Raw genomic sequence first — 26,805 nt, forward strand, 5'->3', positions numbered from 1 at the left:
GGAGCCATCAGGCCTGTTATCAGGCCTTTGTTCAAAAGCCTGCACCTCTGCTGGTATGGGGGGCGCATTAGTGTTCATGGGATAGGAATCCTGCACTTTTGCAATCATCAGTAATGAAAGGTATTTTAGGAAAAAAACATATGCCGACAGCCAAGGCCCTCCCTAACAAAGACACTGTATCTCTGTCAGGGAAGGCCTTGCACCTTTCAGCAAGACAATGCTAAACTGCACACTGCATCCTTTACAAAAGAATGGCTTCACAGTAAGAGTCTGAGGGGTGAACAGGCCTGTCTCCAGTCCAGATGTTTCCCCAAATGAAAGCATTGAGCACCTGATGAGATAAAATGATGATAATAAAAAGAGAAAAGAAGGGGCAGGTAGTGCTGGGCGGTATGACCAAAAATTTATATCAAGGTATTTTTCAAAATTATATCGGTTTCACGGTATATCACGTTTTTTTTTTTCATGCACAACTGGGTGTTAACCACATTTTCTAATGATTTGGAAAGGAATTGCTGCAGTAAATTGGCTTAGAATGGCCTATTTTACTGTCATGAGGAGGATGCATAAATCAAATAAATTTGATTTAGGCATGCTTTTCAAAGAAAAAAATCTTTTACAAAATTACAAAGTAGAAAATATTTATTGAACATAAAAAAACTGAACATTTTTTAATTTCCCAGCATTATGTTGTTTTGGTTCCACCTGGTGAATGTTAGGTAAAATTCTTATGTGGTTACTTTTTGGTTGGCCAACGATTTATGTTTGTGGTGCGCATCTGTTACGGGAGCGGCCAGTCTATTTCCTTATATTACAACGCCGTTATTAATTGTTAGTTTTTTTTCCCACTTATTCCACCGAACACCGTAAGTGTTTTTTTGCCATTTTCGGCCGAACAATTTCGGTTACCTAACAATCGTGCATCACTACTAACAAACAGTGTCCAGCGGCGCGGCGTTCCCAACATTGTGTACGCTACTCACCGGTATTACGGTATATGAAAAATTCATATCATAAGAAAAATAAACACCGGTATTCGGTATGAACCGGTATACCGCCCAGCACTAGGGGCAGGACTGTAGAGCAGCTCCAACCTTTTATCAGGCAAGATTGGGAGAATATTCTGCTACTAAAACTCCAGCAACTGGTTCCCAGATGCACATGGACTGTTTAAAGAAGAGGGGTGGCTACACAGTTTTTGAGATGTGATATATATATAATTGGGGTTGTTAATATTGTATGAGTTCTAAACGTCCCTACTTGGATTTAAGTATTTTTTCAATAACTCAAAACCAAAGATTTCTCTCCGCCTCCAGTAGGGTGTTAGCATCTACCAAACATGAATTTTAATTCTAACAGTGCGAGCACCACCGTCTTCATTTAGTTAATAGATCCATTAAGCTGCATGGCATGAGTGGAGGGTGGCCGCTGTGCGGAGCACAGGATGATGTGTTAATTCTGGGTAATTTATTACCCTGGGTGTCGCTGGGCAAGGGGCCTCTGACAGAGCTTTTCTCCCTGGGATCATACCAGCCGAGCTTCCATGGGCATTACCTGCTTAACAGGGACTCTTGCATGTGGTTCTCACATGCACTGATGCAAGCATGATGTAAAGCCCTCAGTGCAGGAAAACAACGGTGCGGGTACACATAGAAACATAAAGAGCAAAGTATCACACTTGCAGCGTTTGAAGCTAGAAAGCTAAAAGCACACTTGTGGAGAGAAAGGAAGACGATCGGATTTAGGCTGTGCGTTAAAGGCACTTGCTGGCTCTCATATGGTTTTTATTTATGGAAGTATCCTTTTCTGTCTAGGCCAAGCTCTGATTAGATCACAGATGCTGATTGTGGCCTAGAGCTGGTGATCAATCCTAATTTACTCGGAGAATTACATTTATATATAGAAGGATGCAGTGCCCTGCCCTGATAGATGAAAGGTCATTTCCCTCTCATGCACGGACAATCAAAATAGAAAATAAAAGAAGGCAACACACAAATTAGCGCTATGTTTTGTATAATAACAACTTGTAACACTGAATTTTTTTACGAGGAGAAAATGCTGCATATAGGACTAAGAGTAGATGGGGAAAATAAAAGAGGGATTTCAAAAGTGTGTGTGTGCTGAAGGGTTTCTGCAAGCCTCAGCACTGTCTAATGTTTAGCCAGTGGGATCAGCTAGTGCAGACCTATAGTGCCTTAGAGGCAGAGGGATTGTGCAGGTCAACGCACAACTGCCAAACTGCCCGTCAGGCATTTGATGTCATAATCACTTAGGGCAAAATCAGCATTAACTGTCAGTGGTCCAGGTCCTCATAGAATAAAACAGATTTCCTTCTTTATTGGTGGTCAGAGAGGGCGGTGTCTTCTTTTTTTTTTTGGTATGTTTGTGCAGTTGTTATACTCTGCCTTCCACTCGAGAAGACAAGCACATTGTGTTTGGAGCAGGCCACTGCAGCAGCTCCTCTTTCTCTAAACATTGCATCTTTATAGCCAGAGCTGTCATCCAGTGGGTGATGAAGCTACAGAGTGAGTAGCCACACCCAGGGGCTGCCGAGATGGGAGATGTGGGAGGTGTGTGGTTGTCAAAGCGGGGCTCGCAGGGATGACTCAGTTGAGCACTTAGAGTAAGACCATTACCATTCAGGAATGCTTCTCCGAGCTTTGCTGTGTCGGCTGAATTTTTACTGTTGATATTGAACATCCGCCGATTTTATTGTTTCATCACAGACGTGATTGCCGCTTGCCGTTCATCACATCTTCACGTAGTTCTCATGTTGACACATCCTCTGAAACCTGAAATGGTAGCTGACTCATTTTGCAAAGTGCAGCGAAGATTCATATTATTGCTGTTGTGAGGAAACCTAATTACCCCAGTTTATGTGATTGATTGATGTTATATACTGCTCTTCCTACTGAACAGTGGGAAACACGACTATGCTGAAGAAGATGGGGTTTAATTATGTTTAGTTTAGTTTAGTTTAGTTTATTTCGGTCATGACATCACAAAAAAAAAAGAATAAAAATGACAACAAGAAAACGAATACATTGTTCAAAGAAAACATTACAAAAAGGTTTCCAATATACAAATAACATCTAGACCGAAAAAAGGTGTAGGCTGAAGCAAAGCTTATTATTTGCCTACCCTCAAAAAGATTAACTAAAGCAATGAAATAAAAGCAAGAAGCAAGAGTAAAGACTGCCAGCAAAACAAATTGCCTCCATGGGGATAACAAAAATTCCTCAAGAAATAAAAAAAAAGTTAAGAATAAAGGTGCAGTCTACATGCTACCCCCATCCCCAAAAAATCAAATCAAATCACCAACCAAATAAATACCCAACTCAACACAGCATCACCACTCATCAATCCGATATAAAGAAATCATCTTTCTTTTCAATGTTTTTTTTAAATAAGGTTAAGGTTCTACTTGATTTCAAATCCCTCTCTAACTTATTCCATCCATCCACCGCTGCCACTGTAGCATCTCAGTTTGGTGTTGCTTCTGATTGTTGATTTCCTCTATATGCTCTCCCCTCTGAGGTTGTAATGGCTTTGTCTTAAATTAAACATATTTTGAATACAGTCTGGCAGCATGTTCTTGTTGATTTTGAACATAATCTGTGCAGTTTTGAAGTCCACCAGTTCATTCAATTTGAACTCATTTGTGTCTATAAATCAATGGTTGGTTGGGTGCTTGTATCTAACTTTGTTTATGAGTCGCATTGCTTTTTTTTGGAGTAAGAATATTGGTTTCGTGATTGTCTTTTTTATTAAAGATTAAAGATTATTAATTATTATTAGAGATTATTAAAGATTGATACAGTGGTTTTAGTGAGTTTAATGTTAGAATATTTTTACATTTATATAGAATTGCAATGGTTTTTGATATTTAGTTTTTTAAGAAGTTGACGTGAGGCTTCCAGCACAGCTTATGGTCAATAACCACTCCAAGAAACGTATTAACAAAAACTCTTTCCACTTCCACATTATCAATAGTGATTTGTACACTTTGATTAATAGGTCGATTTGCAAAAATAAGAAATGTAGTTTTACTTATATTTAATGATAATGATATGTACTGTATATGTACTTGATCTTCTTTGCCTTACTTAACTTCTTGTGACTTGATGGACAGGAGCTATTTATACTCACACCTAGATTATGCATTTGGGAAAATTACTCATTCGTGTATATGTTCAATTGAAGTGAAACTGGCTTTCTCCTTCTGCATATGCTCTACGGCTTCCAAAATAAGTTGGTGCACACAAGAAAGCAAAGGGGCAAGTGAACCACAACAACCGATAAGATGGCTTAAAGACAGCAATAGTTTATTATTCTTGGCTGGACTGTGGGAGTCCAACACAGCGAGGCTAAAGAGGAGCTGCCAGCTGCCACATAGACTAGTAAAATGGATCCATCGTGTCTGTTTATCTGCAATTTGGTGCTCCTTTCAGTTTCAGAGGCTCCATCTGAGACACTGCAGTCAGTAAACATTTCTTTTTGAAACTTATATCTTACCGCCACAAGTGCAGCAGGGACAGTCGTTATGTTTGCATCAGTGCTGATCAGGCTGAAGCCGATAAATACCCTCCCAGTGCCACAGTGTCCTTCGATGGGAGCTTATTGCCAATTGTGCCCTGTCACGCAGGCAAGAGGCAGGTGTTACTGGGTATTAATGTGATGTTGTTTTTTTTGTCTTATGTGAAATGGGTTTAAGCTTCTGATCTTTGGAGTTCACTTCCTGAATCTGGGCCTACAGGACTTATCTTGAGGAACTCTTTTGTGAGAAGGTTGTAATTGGTGTCCAGCGTTACAAGAGCGCTGTCTCCAAAGCAGCTGCTTTGCCACATAGTGGCCTATTCTTTATCACCTGTCACCGAAGGGGCGGGGGTGTTGGCGGTGTTGGGAGAGTTGGGGCCTGGATTAGATGATCAGATTACGCGTATATGGTCCTGATTACAACATTCATTGGCAAGAATGTTTTTGCTTTTATGTGACAAAGTGCTTTATGTTTTGTACTGGGAATACAGAGATGAGCTGTGGTCGGTTCTTTCTGGACCACTGAAGTGGAATTGGTTTACAATGGTGTTTACATCTTGGACAGTGATGTGAATTCCAAACAAAAGTAGTCTCTGGAGAGAAATCTGGGATAAATTTGGTTGCCATGTGTCAACCAAAATCTGGTTTATTTCACTTTAAATAGCCTCTGGATTTGTGTGAGTGTGTGTGTGTGTGTGTGTGTGTGTGTGTGTGTGTGTGTGTGTGTGTGTGTGTGTGTGTGTGTGTGTGTGTGTGTGTGCATGCGTGCATGCGTGCAAGCGTGCGTGCGTGCGTGTGTGTGTGCGTGCGCGGTGAGGGCTTTTAGCTTTTCACTTTTGTGGGAAATTGATTTATTGTAACAAAATTAGTTGACTTTACATTTGCATCACTGTGTAATGCTGCTAAACGTAATTCAAGCAGCAAGCTTGGATTCAGTAACTGTAGGATCATTAGTGACATTACTTTGTGATAACATCTGTGACTCGTTTATAAAATATTGTTTTCCCACAACCACATGCGTTTATATCCACAATTGAATTTATGTAAATACCAGTAGCAGTGAAGTCACACATTTTGATTTCTGTAACTCCAGTATTCGTAAGTGCATTTAAATTACCCTTTTAAATTACATTAGCGAGAGTGAATGGCAAGAAAAAACAGTGCTTTTGGGGAAAAAATGCTTTCACATAATCACATTGACAACTTGTGTTGCCAATACAAAAACATGTGTGTACAGCACAGCTTTTTGTCCTTGAAGAAAAACCAAGAAAAGGATAACGTAATAAAGACAAACATGCAACATGTTGAGATAAAGTAGAAGCTGCAGAGGTTTTAATCTCCCACCACGTACATATAAGTTTGGGCTAAATGACCAGCTCAACTCAAGGAGCCTCAAAAGTACCAATTAACCTAGTGACTGAAAATATTCTACTTGGATCATGCGTTTAGAAAATTGACCCATCATTGCAAAATATCACTTAACCTCAGATGCAGCTAATAATTCTTTTTGAAAGATGTCTGGTGAATGTTTTGCTAAAGGTTTCTGTCTTTCCCCATCTTCTGGAAAAATGAGGGAGTTAAGTTGAATGATTTTGGAGCAGATTTCACAATAAAAAACCCTGTTTGTTTGGAGAAGAAAAACAACGATAAAGTTAAAATAGCTGTGAAAATATTTTGTATTCACTGCATCAATTATTTTAGACGTTCCTCAGGCCACAGCTGCAAAACCACAAATATTTACCACAGAGACTTTGGCTGTTGCAAGTTTACAGTAAATTGACTATTCCTTAGCTGGTATTTGGTTTGGTTTACCTTCAGGTCAAACTATAAATCAAATGCTAGCCTCTTTCAGGATAATGAGTGTTAGTTTCAGAGTAATAAAAAGGAGGTCACTTCATCTTAGCCAAGAAGTCTTCTTTTACACTTCTGTTAACTTTATTTCCTGGATTAGTTGTTGTTCAATGCTGTATGAACCTTAGGAGTATGTATTAATTATTTCCATTAAGTTGGGTTAGGATATGCAACTCTTGATCCTTACAAGCGCTAGTTTTCCATGGTCCGTTTTGTTCATCACTGCAGAGAGTGAATAAATAGATTGCTTCTCCCTGTTGCTCACCAGGCTGGTTGAAAAGCATTATTCCATCTCTTGCTCCTGCTGTCAAGACTAAACCTTGAATTGCTTAGAGTGATTAGTAGCAGGGAGCGTGCTGTAGCTGCGCTCCAAGTCCACTTTTGTTTACGTTGAGGCTTTTACGCATTCTGTTTAATGCGCTGTTGGGGCTCCCTTTTGATCCCGGAAGAAGGCTGCTGAGATGCCCAACCGACACCGTGCCCCCTCCGTCTCCCCAGCTTGCATTAGCACTACCAAATTCGGATCTAGCAAGCCGTGCAAACCCCAACCCCCCCTCCCCAGCCCCATCTACCCAAGTCCTTTTTCCCCCCTATTGAAAACACACCTTTCTGTTGACTGAGGAGGCCTTTCTAAAGAGCTGAGGCATGTGAAAATCTTTCAGAAAAGAAGTAAATGGTGCCTGTGTGGAGCCTTCTTTGCTTTCAATGGACCTTGCAGACAGCGTTCTTGATATCTTCTCAAGTTTCCTCCAAGCTGCTCTCGAAGCTGCCTCTGTGTAGATGTTGGCAGTCTAGTGAGCTGTTATAGATACTTTGATAATGTGACAAGGCTAAATCATAACAAAGGGATAATTCAGAAATATTTTTCAAAAAGTTTGAAATGGTGTGAATGTTCAAATCTCCATCAGTGTGTTCCCTGTTTCCTGAAAGGCTATATGCATGTAGCGGTATTCCAGCTATCACTTGTGTAAAAATGTTGTCACTCATTAGTAATTAAGTGATTTCACAGACAAGTAACCAGTAATCACCTGAGATTATTCTCTGAGGGATTTGGCAAACATTGTCCCTGTGTCTCCTTGCGTCTGTTTTGTGCGTCGTCTGAGAATGTTAGCGTTTATTCCTGGCTCCTGCATGGAAAAATCTTTAACAAATACAGAGCTTCTGTAATGGAAAACAAGGGCTGTGCAGAGACTGACGACCAGATTTATATGCAGCCCCAGTGCTGAATAGCAATTCTCAGCACACTGCTAATTGTTTGATGGATAGTGGAGAGCCATTTGCATTTATATTGTACCACAAATGCCTCCCGCCTATTTAGATCCCATATTTAACTCCTGACATTGCCGCAATGGTCACAACTGCTTTGGAAAAGCCTCAACAACTTTTATTTGTTTTGTTGTTTTTTTCTTAATTTTTTAGCGAGACCTTCCAGTGTTCGTGCTGCAGGTGGTTTGAAAGATTTTGTCTTGTGTTAAGAATTGGATTTTGTCTTCTTTAGCAGTAGTTTGGGGAGCAGTGATTAGCCAGGAATAATTGAATCCATTTAGAAACAAATCACCTCGGCTATGCACAGAAGAACTACACGTTTGCATAATTTGAACAACAAGCTTAAATAATACAACAGAAACATGTAATGTACTGTGAACGGAATAGTGTCTACATTTATTTATTATGTAAACAAGGAGTTTTAAAATGTCACCTTGGACTCTGTCTGTGTATTAAGTTTTATACCATTTGGGAGCTTGAAGCATTAAAAGTTCTATGGTGAAAAACTCGATTGTGTTTTTAATACTGCCATGAAACGAAGAGAAAGAAATGTGGACATGATTACCTGGACTGCTAGTAGTCAGACTCTTCTAACAACCTGGCGGACATTTGCTGATTAATGTTAGTCCTAAGAGTAGCAGATTTCTATCCAAATTGTACTTTAGTTAATGATTAGTTCCAGTACCTTTTGAAAAAGGTAAGCACTGTGTTTTTCGCTGCTGCGGCAATTGCTCTTTTTTTTTTTTGTGATCACAGGTGGTGAAATCTAATCATGGTGCAAATAAAAGCACATACTTGAAAGTTTATTAATCTGCATTTATCTTAGCTTGACATTACTTGCATGTCTTTTGAAACTGTTACATGTTCGTCGAGCAATTCTAAGGGAGCTCTCCAAAGGACAGGACACCTTCATTGGCTTTTTTTTCTGGTAGTAATGACCTTGCAGGTGGGAAAACTCAAAGAAGAGCCATTACCTGGCCATTACAATACAGCATTTTCCAAACCAATCACAGCGGGGCGTTATGCAATGACTCATATTGTAGCATTCAAGAGCCAGTACTCAAAACAGAATTGTTGATGACTCCCCGGATCAACAGGTTTTTAACTGCAACAGAAAATAGTCGTTCCTTTTGTTGACACAACCCTGGTTGCTGTTCTGCCCACGCCACCTACTTCGCATCTCTGATTGGTTGCATCCCAACTAGGGGTGGGTATTGCTAAGGACCTCACGATATGATCACGATACAATATGATATTGCGATATCCAAATTGTGCGATATATTCCGATGCATAGTTAGCTGAAAACTGTAAAAGGCATTATGCATCTTAAAATCTGAGTTGCACGTACATCAGGTTATCGTGATAATTCATCAAACAAACTGAGGCAAAACAATGTAATTCAAATAATCCATGCCGTTTTATTGTAACTATACAAGCTAAAGTTACAACATATTTGATATATGTTTTTCATATTATTTACATAATATGAATTTAACATTGACTATATTACTTAAGCCAATGTATACAATAAAGTCTTACTGGATTTACAACCCATCTGAAACATGATATAATATTTGAAAAAAAAAAAAAAAAGTAAATCGATATTCAAATTTTGAATATCGATATCAAATCTGCCAGAAAGTATCACGATATATTGACATATTGATTTTTTTGCCCATCGCCTTATCTTATGTGTTGTCCAGACGCAGCTTTTTCTGTCTGATGGTACTTTCCCCCAAACATGAAAGCAAGAAAAACAAAAAAATTCTTTATATTGAAGAGGAAAGCAATTAGGATGGCAGGTCACGCTACAGAGATCAGTGAACCTCACAGCACCTTTGCTCCACTGCATATCAAGTCAACAAACCCTAGACACCTGACTCACTCTATTCCTTTGTTTTTGTTTACTTTTTAAAAAAAAGATTGTTGAGAGCTGTTGTTTGTGCAGCCACCTTTTTCACCAGTGATTATGAGCTTTTTTCTAATCGTGGTTTCTGGTCTTGTGCTCATACGTTTAATCACTAAGTGCATGCTTACATTGTCTGGACGATTCACTGTACAATTAATTATTATTTATTAGACAAAACCTCCTCAGAACATGTACTGGTTAATTGTGGTGTTTGGTACACTGCAGAGAGGTTAAAACTTTGATAAAGTCAAGCTTAGAGCACATCATAGTATCTCCATATTGCTCAGAAGACCCCATTATTTGGCATGTTTAACTGCAGCCAGTTTCTCTGCATGACCGTTTCAATAGTGATTTTATGCATCACTGTATCTGATGACTTTCATTGTTCCACACACCTTGCAAGACTTTCTTTGTTGAACCACATTACTGCAGCACTCACAGCTGCCATTTGCTTTACACCAGCAGACAAACTGGATTGTAGCTTAGTCAGATAATGAAACTGAAAAAGGTGGAGCTTGCAATTGCTTTAAAGAGCAAAACACACTATCCATCATTTCTTTTGTCTTTTCAGAGAGACCTCAATTGATTTTGGATCATGGAAAAGATATGCAGCTAGAGTTACCTTTTTGGCACTGCTAAGGGTTTGAGAGAACTTTGTCTTTGAAATAAAAGCATGATTCTTATCTTCCCTTTGTAGATTTCAATCCATGGCAGTTATTTTTCACTGGTCTTTGTAAATAAGTTTTCTTACAAAGTCTGTAAATTTCCCTATTAACGTTCTCCTTCACGACTTCAAGGCACTACTCAAAGCCTCTTGTATCTTATCTGCAAATGATAACACTTTAAAAATAGCCCTGGTATCGTGTTTTACTTCTTTCTTTCTTTCTTTTTTTGATTACATTTTTTTAATTTGGAACATTTTCTCATGATTTATACACGGACAGAAAAAAAAAACGCTTTATGTTCTGTTTTTAAATGAAATTACACTTTTTTTTTGTTTTATTGTATACGTAACACAAAGATCCTGACAGTGGCACTCTTGATGGACATGAGTTCAGGATATGAGGCCATTGTGTTTGAGGCTCGCCTGAAAGACTTTCCGGGTTTCCCATGTCTCAAAAGTACACCTCATTGCCTACTGGCTGATTAATAATAAAGAGGAAGCTCTGTGCCGAAGAGAGATGGCCAGAGTACCGCGCTCATCTCGTTGGGAACAACAAAAAGGCACTTTACAAAACATTCACAAAGCTGCTTGTTGTCTGCGCTCTCAAATTTGCATCAAGAACCTCGAGTTAAAGGTAAAAATTAGCAGCTCATACAAGCTGCATTTGAAATCTTGGGAGCAGCTGAAGTGCTCTTGTGGCTGTAGAGTGGGATCACCCCCCCACACCCCTACCGCCCATCCCCACCTCCTCCTCCTCCCACTGTGGCCTCAAGTCATTAATCACTGCCATCCTTTCAGCTGTCAATACGCACAAAAAGAAAAACCCCCAAACCCAACAATGACGTCGGAAATAAAGCGTTTTTGTATTTTCTTTTTTTTTTTTTTCCAGAGCGGGGGCAAATATAGTTCACTGAAGATATTGTTTACTGTCTGGCATAAATCTTGTACAGTTTCCATAAAGAGCTTATCTTGTGGAAAAATCCTCGTCTGAACAACACAGCATATTGTCAGTAAAAAAAACTCAGATTTGCCAGGATTAGTTTTTATCTCTTTTTCTAAGAGCTGTGCTCTCTTATCCAGTGAGATGTTTTCCTATATTTGCCCCCTAAGCCCCAAGTAGTATGGAAGCAGAATCCCGTGCCACATATAGTCAGGTTTTAAGCTCACAATGTATATTTATGAATATTTTATGACACTGCAATGGCAAGAAGAGTTATGTATTTAACTGCTCTGATCTTACTTAGAATGTTGCACAGCTGAGCTTCAAAGTAAACAGTGTCCAGACCTTTAATACAGTTTACTTGCACATTGACATCCGTTAATCCAACTTAATGTCTTAAAGCACGTGGTCACTTTAAGTGAGCTGCTTGCAAAGGCATCATCAGTTAATTCCTGTACAATTATCCATTGATTTACCCCATGTTTCGCTGACACAGCAAATTCACATTTTTTTTTTTTTTCCTTTTCCGATATTCACTTTAATATTTTGTCCTTGAAGGCAAGTAAAACATGGAGCTGCATAGCTGAATACTAAAAGTGCCTCTCACTATTGATCTTACCCTCAGTGCGCTGTTTGGCAGTTGCGGTTTTACGATGCAGATTTTAATCACCTCTGCCGGTTCGGAGTAGCCCTAGATGTGTCTGGGCCCTCACTTTTTAGCTCGTGATGATTTGTACCTTATAAACAACACAATTCATCGAAGGACACCTGCCACTTTAACACCGGCTGGACACCGGCCTTTTCTGTACGGCGCATAAAATAGAATATTTGTGGGAGATTTGTGGTGTAATTTATAGATCCAAGATTTGTTGGTGCCCTATTTTATTAGATTGAATCCAGGCGATTCCCTGTCCTCCGACTGTGTGTGCTGCACCATGCACACTCGCCGGGAACATGCATTTGCATTTTATACATTTCTGCCGCAGCTTAGTTAAGAGGATATATGGCTGTGTGGGTGTGTGTGTGTGTGTGTGTGTGTGTGTGTGTGTGTGTGTTTCTGTTGTGGACCAGCATGGAGTTAAAGATAATATTTTCAAATTATCAGTGATATTTTTCAATATGAGGTAACATATTTCCTCCTGAAATAGAAAGATTAACATTTCTGGCATTTTAGTATCCAAAATGAAAAATTGCATTTAAAAAGAAAAAAAAAAAGTTTAACCTTCACTTAACTGACCTTGATTTCTGTGTTATTTTCTCTCACAGAACAACTTCAACTGAACAAAGAACTTCAACCCACATCCGATTGTGTTAGTAGTGTGGAGGCAGCCATGGAGGTGAAGGAACGTCGACCCTACCGCTCGCTCACCGCCCGGCAGGACACGGAGCGCCGCTACACCAGCTCCTCAGCAGACAGCGAAGATGGTAAACCCAACCAGAAGTCCTACAGCTCCAGCGAAACCCTCAAAGCCTTCGACCACGACTCCAGGATGGCATACGGGAGCCGCGTCAAGGAAGTGGTTCACCACGAAGTGGACGAGTTCGGCCGGCAAGGTTAGTGCGTCATCAGGCGCTTTGTGACTTGATGAAGGAATAATAATTCCTGTAGATTTCTTACTGATTCTAATTACTCTGGTAGAAACTAAGTATTAAAAATAAAACTTTTACATCGGTGAATTCCCCCGCGATTAATGCACGGATCGGACTGACGCTGGGTGGCGTGTCGAGCTGCCTCAGAGTGAAGTCTTATCTGCAGGTCAGCTCTAATGTAAACATAACTAAGGCAGGGGCCGGGTCGTGGGAGGGGTTTGTACATCACGTAACCTGAGTACAACCCACCAGTAGGGATGGGCGGTATGGACTAAAAAATGTATCACGATCATTTCTGGCATTTATCCCCATAACGATAAAAATTACGATAAAAAAAATACCAATTCAACTCCACCTTTGTAACTATAAATCTATCTCTCTCTCAGATCCGCCATGTTTGTTACACAAAAACATCATCAACGGGAATTTATCTTTCTTTCTTTCTTTCTTTCTTTCTTTCTTTCTTTCTTTCTTTCTTTCTTTCTTTCTTTCTTTCTTTCTTTCTTTCTTTCTTTCTTTCTTTCTTTCTTTCTTTCTTTCAGGCTCATTTCCTTCCTTCCTTCTTTCCTCCTGTTCTCTCCTTCCTTCTTCCCTTCCTCTTTTGCTCCCTTCCTTCCTCCTTTCCTTCCTTCCTTCCTTCCTTCCTTCCTTCCTTCCTTCCTTCCTTCCTTCCTTCCTTCCTTCCTTCCTTCCTTCCTTCCTTCCTTCCTTCCTTCCTTCCTTCCTTCCTTCCTTCCTTCCTTCCTTCCTTCCTTCCTTCCTTCCTTCCTTCCTTCCCGTACGTTGTGCGTGGATTTAACCACAGAACCATAAATCAGCTTTACACAAAAACGTCATCAACAGGAATTTATCATTTTTACCGCAAGATGACAAATTCTTATCGTGAGGAATTTTTTTGACGGTATATCGTGAACGGTAAAATATCGCCCATTCCTACCCACCAGGGATGTTTTTAATCTTTTTGAATTATTATTTTATAAAATAAGGAAACAGCTGATGAGAGTTGCAGCAGGAGGACGTCACAGGTAGGCCTTTATCAGCAAGATGAGCAACTGGGGAGACGAGGAGTTATGTGACTCAGCCACAGAGCCGAGGATGCAATAAACCGCTGTATGTCCGGAACCACAAAGGATGGTCCATTGTTTGAGCAACCGGACACAAAGATGACAAACCGGGGGTTTGCAGGAAGCAAAATCCGGCCAAAAACGCTCATCCCGATGTTCATCCATCCTCATTTCGAAAATTACACCTGTCTGACGGCGAATAAATTCTTTCTTTCTTCCTTAAATTTTATTTGAGAGGGAACATGTGCAATTAAGAACATAAATGTAAACATTTGATGCATTGCACCAGAGTTAGCCTTAGGCTAATTTTCTAATCTTGCTGATGTAGGGATAATACGCCATTCTACACCCACACAGGTTATGTAATGTTTAAGTTAACGTCTCCCGACTCGCCTTCCCTCCCCTCAACTGGCCTTCAGGTGACAAATAACACGCCTTGTGTTAACATTACCAACACGCGTTAAACACGCCTTCATCATCCAGCGATATTAGCGGGATCCAATCTAAAAACACCTTGTGATAGTAAAAGTAAGAGTCACAGTAGATCTATAAAGCAACTGCTGCTGGTGTTATTGCAGAGAGAAAACATATGTGCATTAATAGCAATAGCTTTATAGCAGCAGTATGTTGGATTTAAGAGTTCCCACTTTGGTAACTCAGTGTGACTCACAGCTCTGAGAAGAGATTACTAATGTGAGAGCAACACTTATAAAGCTATGATTACCTAGCAAGGGCCTCTGAATACTAAAGGTATTGGTAAAAAAAACAAAAAAAACATACCTGCATCTTTCTTAAAACTCCATTACCACTTTTTCTCTGTGATAAATACAGTTCATTACGTTAAGCAATGCAGTTCTTGCTGGTGTTAATTAGCAGAGTTCTGCATATCTCGGCTCGCTGCAGGGGCTGACTTTTCCCTTCGAGACCTTGGCTTCGGAGAAGCTCTCCCATCGCACGTCGCCACGTACAGGAGCGACATGGGGCTGCCGCACCGAGACTACTCAGTCAGTGTGGGCTCGGACGCAGACACGGAGACAGATGGAATCATGTCACCGGAGCACGCCGTCAGGTTATGGGGGAGGAGCAACACGAAGTCGGGCCGCAGCTCGTGCCTCTCCAGCCGGGCCAACTCCAACCTAACACTCACCGATACCGAACACGAGAACACAGAGCACGGTAGGACGCTCATCTCTTTTACCTTTCTGTCTGTTCTGCTGCTTTTCTAAGGATTTATTTTTCTTAAATCTGCTGTTTAAATTTAATAGTTTGATGTTTTTTTTTTTTTTTTTAAAGCATGTTGCACTTAAGCAGAATGTCTTATGAAGCTTTAAAGAAACACTGTGTAGATCAAGATATTGCAGTCTCAGATGACGATACGATCATCCTGGGTTGAAGTAGTGTTGTTTCCGACGGTCCTAAGCTGGAATACATTTATTTAAAAGATTTTTTATCATTTAAGAGGAGTTTTTATATTTTTAAATGTTCAGGAATTGATTTCTTGAAAGAAAGATAAGCACACAGACATTTTCGGTGAATAATTTGATAGATATATCTGTGTGGCTCTGCTTGACTCGCAGCATTTTCATAGACTTTGATAAAAAAGGATCCGGTCGTTTTCTGTTTTGACTGTCGTCCCAGGGTTTGGGACACTTTATGGACTGTACGTTTGTGGCTTGTTGTTTCTCTGTCACTCCTTTTGTGTTTACTTAACTTAAAAAAAAGGAAAAAAAAAGAAATAGCAGGTGGAAGATTAGTGTTCAATCCCAGTTTCTTTTGTGATCATCACATTTGTATATTCTGAGGAGTTTTGTCAGTAAACACTGTTTGATTGATCTCTTTCTTGGATGCCTTACAGTATACAGTGAAAGAAAAGACTCCTGGAGTAAATTCAGGGTATGGTGGAGGCAGTATCACGTTGGCAGGTTTCTATCATGTCGACCACTTTCAGATGTGTTTACCTCAGTAATGCGGAATAATGAAATTCTCTCTGACACACAGTGGTGTCTTTGCCAAGAACTGAAGCTCTTTTTTTTGCGTGCTGTAAGGGCAAATGACAGCCTAAATCACACATAATATAAGGCACATTTGTGATATCGTTCCCAGGGTACTTGAAAGATAGAGAAACTCATCAAGAAGCTTTTGGCCAAAGTTTAATTGCCCTGCAAAGTCTTGCAGAGAACCTTGTGAATAATCTTGCATTTCAGACTGTCCCACGTTATGTATTAGCTTCTCATTGTAACTGACAGAAATGACTTTTGGAAGTGGAATCCATTTGCACAAATGACTCAGGGAGAGAGCGTGGCATCCCCCCCTGCTTTATCATCTGAGATGCCAAGGGTCTTGAATTTGCCTGTAATGTACATAATTAAAGAGAATATCCTCGGAGGGCTGTTCAGTCCTGGTGTGATGGAATGTATTTAGAGCACCCATAGCTGCAGCATCATGCATCTGTGAGACCCAATCGAGACTCAAAGGAGGCTTTTATTCCAACCAGCAGAGCAGAAAGAGCACTTGTATTCAATGTTTAATTCAGTAATGCCAGATAACATACAATTTATATATGGCAAGCTGATTAAAACCAGTCTGAGCAGGGCTGCTTGTGTATGCTTTAATCTGTTTAAATCAACAAACCATTTACTCCCCTTTAATGTATTCAAGCCGCTGGGCAGTTTCTTCCCCACTTCACATGTGACTTACTTGACCCTGCTTTTAGCGCATGCAAATAAGCAACAGTAATTTTGGAACAATTTTCTTGATGCTTGATCCCAAGCCATCACTTCCGTTATGCGAATAAACCCCCTTTGCTTATTATGATGTTCTTTTCCAAAGATGAATTGTGGTTGGGATGGGATGTTAGAACGATAATAGCAGTGAAGCATACTGCATGTCTCGTGTTTGAGTTGTTTGAGTCACAGACATTTTGTAATTACAGTAGTTCTGGCTTAACGATTATACCCAACGCAGATGGTTGCTTCATGCACGTGTATGTGACGAGCATTTGTATGCATATGTTTTGGATAACATTAAAAAGTGCGTTCATGCAACATTGACGGCTTTGTGCAGAGCACATCCTTACCCGTGCAGTGTCTAGTTCCCAGGGAGCCCCTTGAGGACACTTCCAGCAGCCAGCGACTGCTGAGTCACTGCACATCCTACTGAGCATAAACAGCAAGGAGACAAGGCTGGCTGCTGTGTTTGGAAGAGAGTTGCTTTTCTTGATTCTTACCCAATAACAGCTTTTCCAGATGTGTGCTCTAATCTCAAACTTTTCCCCATTGCGGTGGGTAGCCCATTACATTTGTGTAACCATGAGAAACAGCGGAGAAGTTAACCACAATTCCTCTCAAGGGATTGTTATTCATCTGTTCACAAACCTGTAGAGAGAACTTAGGCCTACGCAGTTCATACAAAAATTATTGTTTGACACACAAATCACCTTAAAAAGGGATGTGATCATGTGCGGTTGCTGTATTGGCTTTGGCCAAAAGTTCAAAGAATTGGTGCAACCTTCATGAAAATATCTGCCCATGTTCTTTTTGGCTGAAATGATTTTGTTTTTCCCGTTAGCAACTTGTGGGATTTCAGCTTACATCTCCTGACGCCTCTCAAATCACCCCCACCTGAAAGGTATTAATTCCATTGCTTCACTGTTAGTTGTGCGGTAGTGTGAGCCAAATCATTAAAATCTACTCAGCTTGAGAGCACTATTTATACTCTCAATTACAGCCACGGTGATGCTGATGAAAATGATCAAAATTTGACTTGTCTAAGTGCAACGTAGTACAAAAACAGCTGGTAAAGCAACAGCGGAAGCCCCAGGCTGGACATCAGTTTTGCAAGAAATTGCTTTAGTGCTCGACTTTGGGTGCACACGCCCAAAAGGAGATTAGCAAGTATTGAGTGATGGGTCCATTCATGCTTTAAAAGTACTCAATAAACTGTTAAGCCAGATTCAGAAAGCCTCAGGTTCTTTTTTTTTTAAACTTTTTTCTAAGGAATTATGCAGTGAATTGTGTGGCATAATCTTGTTTTGGTGCCAATCTAATCTTTGGCTCCTACTCTTAGCACAAACTAAGAACAGATTTACTTTGAGTGGAATTTCAGTAAAATAGACTGTGCTCAATTATCATCAATCCTCCTCCTTCAGAAGATGATAAAGGAGATGTTGGCTAAAGAAAAGGTGCTTGTAGACAAAAACCACAAACGCAGACACAAAAAGATGAGACTGACCTTTTGTGATAAGCCTGGAATAAACCTCTAAAATTAGATTAAAATACTTCTTCCCTAGCTGATAAACATTGCACCAACATGCTGACACAACACTATATGTGAAGCTGCAAACAGGGCTTGAAGCTGAAACATTTTCTTTTTTTTCTGCCTCTAAGGCACTGTACCTCTGAGGTACATTGTAACTAATGTGGCGAAGGCAGATCATTACATACAGATTCCCTCTTTCCTCATACAGGGGAATGCAGAAAACACCTTTTGGATACTTTCAAAACTCTTCAGTGTATATACAGTCTTGTGCCAAGATATTTTCAGAATTGCTTTCGAAGTCGCTGAGTTTGCTTATTCTAATGTTACATCCAGGGGTGATAGCGCTCCGGCGTCACGCCGGATTTCCGGCATACCGAGGTGTTTGCGAGAAAAAAATAAAATAAAATCAGGTTTGCCGTTTATTTTTCTTATGATATGAATTTTTCATATACCGTAATACTGGTGAGTAGCGCACACAACGTTGGGAACGCGGTGCGGCGGAACGTAGCGCCGCTGGACACTGTTTGTGAGGGGACCGTTTAGCCAGTGAGCAGAGCCGGCAGGGAAAAGTCAACAGTGCCGCGTGTCCGCGTGTAACCTAAATCTACCATGGCCTCAGCGCCAAGTGAGGCTTTATAAATATATGGGCTTTATAAATTTATTAAATATATGAGCGCGGAGTCGGCGAGGAGCCGGGCGCACAGTGAGTCGCGCTGTGAAGCCTGATTTATGGTTCCGCGTTAAGTCGACGCAGAGCTTTCGCCATAGGGTACGCCGTAGTTCGCGTAACCCACGGCGTAGGGCCTGCGTTGGTGTAACGCGGAACCATAAATCAGCCTTAAACCACACCTGCAGCCCATCAGTTCATGAGGATGAGAGGTTAAAACAGCGCGAGTTGTTCATTGCTGGTTCGTTTTGTTAACTCTGAGAGCTTTATTGGTTTGTTTGTTAGCTTGCTGGTGTTTTTTTTCTCTCTGGGAGTTATTTATGAAGAAGTTCTGAGTTCCGTGGGAGCAGTGTTCGAGTTGAGGGGGGATGAGGGGTGATGTGATGGCACCCCCCCCCCCTGAAATAAAAACGGTCCAAATCATCCCCCCTGAAATAAAAACGGTCCAAATCATCCCCCCTGAAATAAAAACGGTCCAAATCATCCCCCCCTGAAATAAAAACGGTCCAAATCATCCCCCCTGTAAAACTGCCATCCCCCCTTTCCATCCCTTATGTCATTTCATCAATGAATGTGGTTTTACTGCTAATTCAACATTTAGAGTCATCACCAGAAAAATAACACCAGAAAAATAACTTGTTTGACAATTTTCACCTGTTTCAAGTACATTTTCACTTGAAATAAGTAGGAAAATCTGCCAGTGGGACAAGATTTATCTTCTTATTACAAGCAAAACAATCTTGTTCCACTGGCAGATTTTTCTACTTATTTCAAGTGAAAATCTACTTGAAACAGACTGATTTATTGCTTGTGTAGTTGAAAAATACATGAGAACAGGACCTTGAAAAAAAATAATCACATATTAAATTGTAATATTGAGGAAAAAAATCGCAATTAGATTATTTTCAAAAATCGTTCAGCCCTACATTAGAATCATAAGTGTTGCCACCTCATTGTAACAGCATCATTTTGTGAGGCCAAGCAAACCTGTATTTATACTAGTGTTGACATTAATGTTTTTCTACAATCTTTCCTCCTCATGACAGTAAAATAGGCCATTCAATTTAATGAACTATTTATCAAAATGTTGTCCCAGGGAATCACACCCCTGGCCTATGTTGTTCAGTTGTCTCATTCTGTATGGGCTGCATGTGGTGAGCTTGAACAACAGGATCATGGGTCAATTTACACCAGACTTACACTTTAAGAGGACAAAAAATGACAATTGTGTTGATCGGGGCATATATCTTGGCTTAGGGGCTCGCTTACCTCCCAGGAAAAAAAAGTTCAGGCTCAGGATTTTTTTTTACTATCACCCCTGTACATCACTATTGCTTATTTGCACAACAGTCTTGCATATTTTCATGAGGAATATGCTTATGACTTGATAAATGTACCATAATATGCAGCCCTTTTGGTTATCCCCATTAACTGACCATACCCAAAAGCATTGCAAGGCCTAAAAAAAAAACCGTCTTTGTTTTTTGTCTTCCCATAGAGACACAAATAAATGCCAACAAAACAACATGCTCACATTTGAAGTGGACATGTTGGAAGCCCCAGTCATTCACTGCCTGTATCTTATCGTAGCTCATGGTGGTATAAAACAAAGTCGTAGGATTGTTCCATTTTGTTGGGGGGGTATTTTTAGCCTGAGCTCTCAGCCCTCTGTTTCCAGGGTTATTGGCAGGGTAAGGCCTATGGGAGAGGAGTAGGCGATGGGTTACTGGGCAGAAATGGGATTGGGCCTAAATGTGTGCATGAGCCATTTTAATCCAAACTGTATCAGTCAGCTGGTATCAGCATAGAGACATATCACTCTTAAATATCATTGTAAGCCTGACTTTGGTTTACTGTGAATTGGATTAAAGGAGCTTGAGGCAGGATGGAGGCAGGATTTATGAACAAAATTCGTATACGTTTTAAGTTTTCTAGTAATAATGTCAGATGAAGCGTTCCAAACCAAAAAGAATGAGCCCTCTAGTGTATCTCTCCGTTGCCTTGAACAGGCTGTGTGCTGCAAAATGTGCTGCAATTGTGACCGGAATTTCCCGCGCTGTCCTGCGGATGTGACGTCACATGACGCTGCATGTGCGTTCTCCCCGTTCTCCCGTGCCTAGCTGTTGGCTGCAGTACCCCCAACGGCCGTCGTGGCGAAGGGTGGCGCTAATGAGTCTCATTTCTTAAAAGGAGCCTCATGCTCCTTTAACTTTTTTAAATATTTTTATCCCCCTGATTTTTTCCCCTTTTTTATCACCCGCTGCCAGTCAGTCCTGGGTACTGCTCTCCCTCTGCCAACCCCGGGAGGGCCCTGAGCTGAGCTCAAGCCTCCATCTTGCTTGAGGAGTGATCACCTTCTTTTCATGTTATTCCAGCCAGATCCTCCCCACCCTCGGGCGCCCCGGCTGGCCGGAGGAGGCAGTGTACGGCCCAGGTTTGCAGCCTGAGTGCAGCTCACATTACCTACCCCAGGGAACACGGGGAGAACATGCAAATTCAGCACGGAAAGGCCCTTTCCAACCCCACACGGTGTGTGGGTGCTGAGGATTTGGATTAAATTAAGTATTTAAAGTAGACATCCTAGTTATTGATGAAAAAAGTGTTTATAAATGTAAAACTTTGGGTCACCCTGCTTTGAATTAGGAATGGGCGATATTTTACCGTTCATGATATACCGTCAAAAAAATTCCTCGCGATAAGAATTTGTCATCTTGCGGTAAAAACGATAAATTCCTGTTGATGACGTTTTTGTGTAAAGCTGATTTTTGGAAGGAAGGAAGGAAGGAAGGAAGGAAGGAAGGAAGGAAGGAAGGAAGGAAGGAAGGAAGGAAGGAAGGAAGGAAGGAAGGAAGGAAGGAAGGAAGGAAGGAAGGGAAGAAGGGAGGAAGGAAGGAAGGAAGGAAGGAAGGGAAGAAAGAAAGAAAGAAAGAAAGAAAGAAAGAAAGAAGGAAGGGAGAAAAGAGGAAGGGAAGAAGGAAGGAGAGAGCAGGAGGAAAGAAGGAAGGAAGGAAGGAAGGAAGGAAGGAAGGAAGGAAGGAAGGAAGGAAGGAAGGAAGGAAGGAAGGAAGGGAAAAAAGAAGGAAGGAAGGAAGGAAGGAAGGAAGGAAGGAAGGAAGGGAAAAAAGAAGGAAGGAAGGAAGGAAGGAAGGCAGGCAGGAAGGAAGGAAGGAAGGAAGGAAGGAAGGAAGAAAGAAAGAAAGAAAGAAAGAAAGAAAGAAAGAAAGAAAGAAAGAAAGAAAGAAAGAAAGAAAGAAAGAAAGAAAGAAAGAAAGAAAGAAAGAAAGAAAGAAAGAAAGAAAGAAAGAAAGAAAGAAAGAAAGAAAGAAAGAAAGAAAGAAAGAAGGAAGGGAGAAAAGAGGAAGGGAAGAAGGAAGGAGAGAGCAGGAGGAAAGAAGGAAGGAAGGAAGGAAGGAAGGAAGGAAGGAAGGAAGGAAGGAAGGAAGGAAGGAAGGAAGGAAGGAAGGAAGGAAGGAAGGAAGGAAGGGAAAAAAGAAGGAAGGAAGGAAGGAAGGAAGGAAGGAAGGGAAGAAAGAAAGAAAGAAAGAAAGAAAGAAAGAAAGAAAGAAAGAAAGAAAGAAAGAAAGAAAGAAAGAAAGAAAGAAAGATAAATTCCTGTTGATGACGTTTTTTGTGTAACAAACATGGCGGATCTGAGAGCGAGATAGATTTAGAGTTGAAACGATGGAGTTGAATTGGTATTTTTTTTATCGTCATTTTTATCGTTATCGGGATAAATGGCAGAAATGATCGTGATACATTTTTTAGTCCATACCGCCCATCCCTAGTTTGAATCCAAACATGTCTGCTACCTCTCCCCTGGCCTGACGATGCTCTCTATTGGAAGTAGTTTGATAAAACCTTTTGCTAAGTAAAGTTGATGTGACTTTACATCCTTTAAGAAACGTCGTCATGAATCACAAAGGTCAACAACTCACGTCGGGTAATGACAGCAGCCACTCCTCCGTGCTTGAAGGGAGATAATGAGGTGGGGTTATTCAGTTGGAGGCAGAAGACATCACCACCAGAATTCACTAACTCCTACACACTAATAAGTTATAAAAGCAACTTTAAAACAAAAAGTCTCATAGTAAGTTTAAACCCCCATAGTGATTTATTCCCTTGCTGCCTGTTATAAGATGCGTTTTGCTTTTCGAAGGAACTTTGAACTCTAGAAAGATTGAGGTTAAAGAGCTCCAGGGTGATTTTTCAGTTACCGAATCTTTGAACCTAGCAGGATTGTCTGTGTAAGACAGGTGTTAACTTGTGAAATGTGTCACATACTCCCAAAAACTTTGGGGGCTTTGAAGCGCAAATCTCTCCCAGATTTGAACTTGAGGTGAAGTACTTTAACTGTCACTTGTCCAAGTATTGAAATAGCCATTGTTCAATTCTGTTATTCTTGGCCCAAACCACATTTCCACTGCTGAGCTGTAGGATTCTTGTTCAGTATATTTATCTTAAAAATCCTCTGATTAAATGCAGATGTTTTTATTTTTCATGTAACTGACCCAGGTGGAGAAATATCTGCGTTTGCAACAGTTGTAGAAACATGATTTAACAAACTTTGTGCAGTCTGACTTTCTTCGGTTAAATGCAACTCATTTCTTTGAACGTTGTTCACCAGCCTGCTAAGCCACAGCATGTAGAAGAGGGTAAGCAGTCGCTTTAAAAACATATTCCCTCCTTAATGATAGTTTTACAAAAAAATAACCACAAACCAGGCAGCATTCTCATACTTGAACGCAAAATGGGTGTAGCTTAATCTTGTTTCTTGTACACTGCACATATGAAAATACTGTGGCTGATAGCTCCGGCATCCTGAGGTGTTACTGTTAAGATGCTCGTTAACTTTGAAATGATTCTCTGCAGCATTGTGTCCATACCAGGAGTTCTGCATGTGAAGGGGGAGCAACACTGTGCTTTCTATTACACATTATTTTTGTGCATCTTTACAGTTTCTTTTGTGGCATTGTACTGTAGCTGTAGGATTTATATAATTACCTCAAAGTAGAAGTAGCATTATTTAAACACGGCAACATAGATATAAAACAAGTACCTTCTCATTATAAACAATTATAATTATCTGGGAGAATATTCTGAGTCACTACCTGGCTTTGACTGTTTTAAAAAAAAAATAACTCTTACTTTTTCAGTAAAGCTATTAATCACGGACCTGACTTGCAATTTTAGTACCACTATATTCTGTTTGATCAGTCATGCTTAATTTCAGTTCTTTGTGGCAGACCAAAGACTCTGAGCCACGTTGGGGAACATTTTACATGTATCAAAACTCAGAAGATATTAGAAAAATATGAAATGTTCATATTTAAAAAATTCATACAAGCACATGGCAAAATATAACCAAAAGAGAAATGGTATTAACTGCAAATGGCTGTTAATCTCATTCAAGTCTTATTAGATTTGTGTCAATATAGTTTCATTATGAAATGTTAGTTTTGGCCACAACCACTTTTATTCCGTTTTTCTTTCTTTAAGAAATAATTCCAAGCACCAATTCAAGAGGTTAATTAAAATCAAATTTCGACTAATTTTAGATATCAAGAAAGAAAGTAACAAAAACAATTAATAAAGACAGAAAACGTCAAATTAAAAAGTTATGTTTGAACAACACCCACGTAGTTTTGTCTTCAGCAACATTTTATTTATGTTAAATGTTTCCCTGTCATTTTCAAGTGTAATTACTGTTGTCAAACAGCTGAATTTTGATGCCTTCTGGCATCTGCGATAGAGGCTGTGATCGTATTCTGTAGGGGACAGGGTTTTTCTGTAATATTGTGATCCGTAATTTCTCTGCATCCTTATCGAGCTCAACATGGGAGCTTGTTCTGAAGCGGTCGTAGGGATCTCACTGTGGCAGCAGGGTAGCAGGCGAAATGATGCTTCAAAGAAACCACTAGCGGTTTCCAAGCTCACAGCCAAGGCTATTTCCAACCCCCAGTATTTCTTGTGAAGTTATTTATTTGTTTACTTTTTTTGGCAGAGTCTGTGCTCAGATCATGGATTAGTAGAAATATTCTCTGGCTCATTTGCGGGCTAATTTGCTGGGTTTTGGAGGCCCTCGTGGACAGTTTGGGGCTGTTATCTGTGGAGTTGAATACCCACTCCCCGCCAGTGCCTTTGACAGTGTAAACCAGCACCACATCAGGGCCCATCTCCACCACAGCTCAAGGCTCAGCATGCAGCGGGATGAGCCCTTCTCTACAGAGGATCATCCCAGACCAAGACTTACAACTTTTGTCCTTTTTTTAGCAATATCCATTTAACACACTGTCAATTATCTATGCTCATGTTATATTTATGTTGGTTTCAGGGAATACTCTCCCAGCTTAAAGTGGAATACAAGTGGTATTGCACTGATTTAATATTCTGGATCCGTATCAGTGCATGCACTGACCCTGTTAAACAGGTTATATACAGACCAGATTTAACCAGTCTGCAATAAACATCCTTTTTTATCATTTAATCAATAAAAATCCACAAACCTGAAGAAAGATAATTGACATGTGAACCTCTCTGAATGTATCTAACTTTGTATTTTGGTGGGAAAGATTAAACACCTGTCTTTAAATGAGTTCCCAGTTACCTTTGAATGAATGGCTGTCTTTAGTAAAAGCAATTAGCCGTTGTTATTGAGGTTCAAGAAGCAGAGATCAGAGTTTTGATTTTGCTCTAGAATAACATAAAAGTAATTATACTTTCATGTTGAGATTCCGCTTATCTAGGTCTATCATCCATCCACAGAAGTTTTGAACATATTAAATATGTCACTTTATCAAACTTTGATTATATTTTTATTTTTTCTTTTGTCCAACAGAATAATGATTTGTATCAGGTACAAATTTCCTTATTATTTTTTTTAATCATGCTTATGCAAGTGCCATTTCATTTATTACTGAAAAAAGTAATAAATAATACCATGCACTAGGGCTGGGCGATATATCGAGATTTTAATATATATCGATATATTTTCAAACGCGATATGGTACGAGACAATATCGTTTATATCGATTTAAAAAAAATAAATAAATTATGATTTTGATATAGCTTATTTTGTGACAAATTGACTTGAATGTTTTATTTGAGATTTGCACAAATGTTTTGTTATTTGCACAACTGTCAACCTCAGTGGAAAAGTCTGCCTGTTACCAGGGGTGGAAAGTAACAAATTACATTTACTCGCGTTACTGTAATTGAGTAGTTTTTATGAGTAATTTGTAATTTTCAAAGTAGTTTTTGAAATATGTAATTTTTACTTTTACTCGAGTACATTTTGACCCAAGTATTTTACTTTGCTACATTTGAACCCCCTCACGTTACTGAGTACAACATTTATGGTGAAAATCTCGTGGGCATTTTATTTTGGTTTATTGTGAATAGCAGGATCCTGCGGGCATTGGGCACTTTATTTTGTGTTTGAATACTTTGATTCTGGTTCTAGTGTTGTCGGTTGGACAATATGACTGAAAATAGTTTTCACTTTACATTACAGGTTGTGACTGTCCTTTTTGTCCTGTTCTGTGGAAGTAAGAGGATCATGTTACTGAGCTCAGCTGAGCTTTTACAAGTGTGGATGTTTAACTTTAATATGCCTCCAAGTTGATTAAAACAACTTGTGCTGGATTTGATTCGTGACTCATCCTTTTTTTGCATTAAATAACTGAAAGTAACTTTTACTCAAAATACATTTTAAATTAAGTACTTTTGTACTTTTACTCGAGTAAATTTTTAGATGAGTACTTTTACTTTTACTTTGAGTAGGATTTAAGCAAAGTAAAGATACTTTTACTCAATTACAATTTTTCAGTACTTTTTCCACCTCTGCCTGTTACTGTCTACATTGTATTAATTGCACAGTGTATTTTAATTTAATTGTTATGCAGGAAAGGGATATTTTTTTATTTTATTCAAGAAGCATTTTTATTCTATATATGCAGGCAGTTTATTTTTATTTCATTTGTTTTATACATTTTGATATTGTGCAGACCTCTGTTAATAAATGTACCTGTGTGACATTTGGCACGAGGCTTTGTATTAAAACTG

The 26,805-nt window shown here is 39.8% G+C and overlaps 1 protein-coding gene across 11 annotated transcripts in view; it reads left to right on the plus strand.

The window, feature by feature from the left end:
• The window catches only part of tenm4 (teneurin transmembrane protein 4), a 204,000-nt gene that overhangs the window by 26,706 nt on the left and 150,489 nt on the right, over nt 1–26,805 (plus strand). For all 11 annotated transcript variants that reach the window (XM_061719775.1, XM_061719773.1, XM_061719774.1 and 8 more), the window contains exons 2-3: nt 12,433–12,720; nt 14,724–14,996. In XM_061719775.1, the coding sequence (XP_061575759.1) occupies nt 12,498–12,720; nt 14,724–14,996 (496 nt within the window). In that variant the 5' untranslated portion in view covers nt 12,433–12,497. The remainder of the gene's footprint in view (nt 1–12,432; nt 12,721–14,723; nt 14,997–26,805) is intronic.

The sequence above is a fragment of the Cololabis saira genome, chromosome 4 (genome assembly GCF_033807715.1).
Source record: "Cololabis saira isolate AMF1-May2022 chromosome 4, fColSai1.1, whole genome shotgun sequence".
Taxonomy (NCBI): domain Eukaryota; kingdom Metazoa; phylum Chordata; class Actinopteri; order Beloniformes; family Belonidae; genus Cololabis; species Cololabis saira.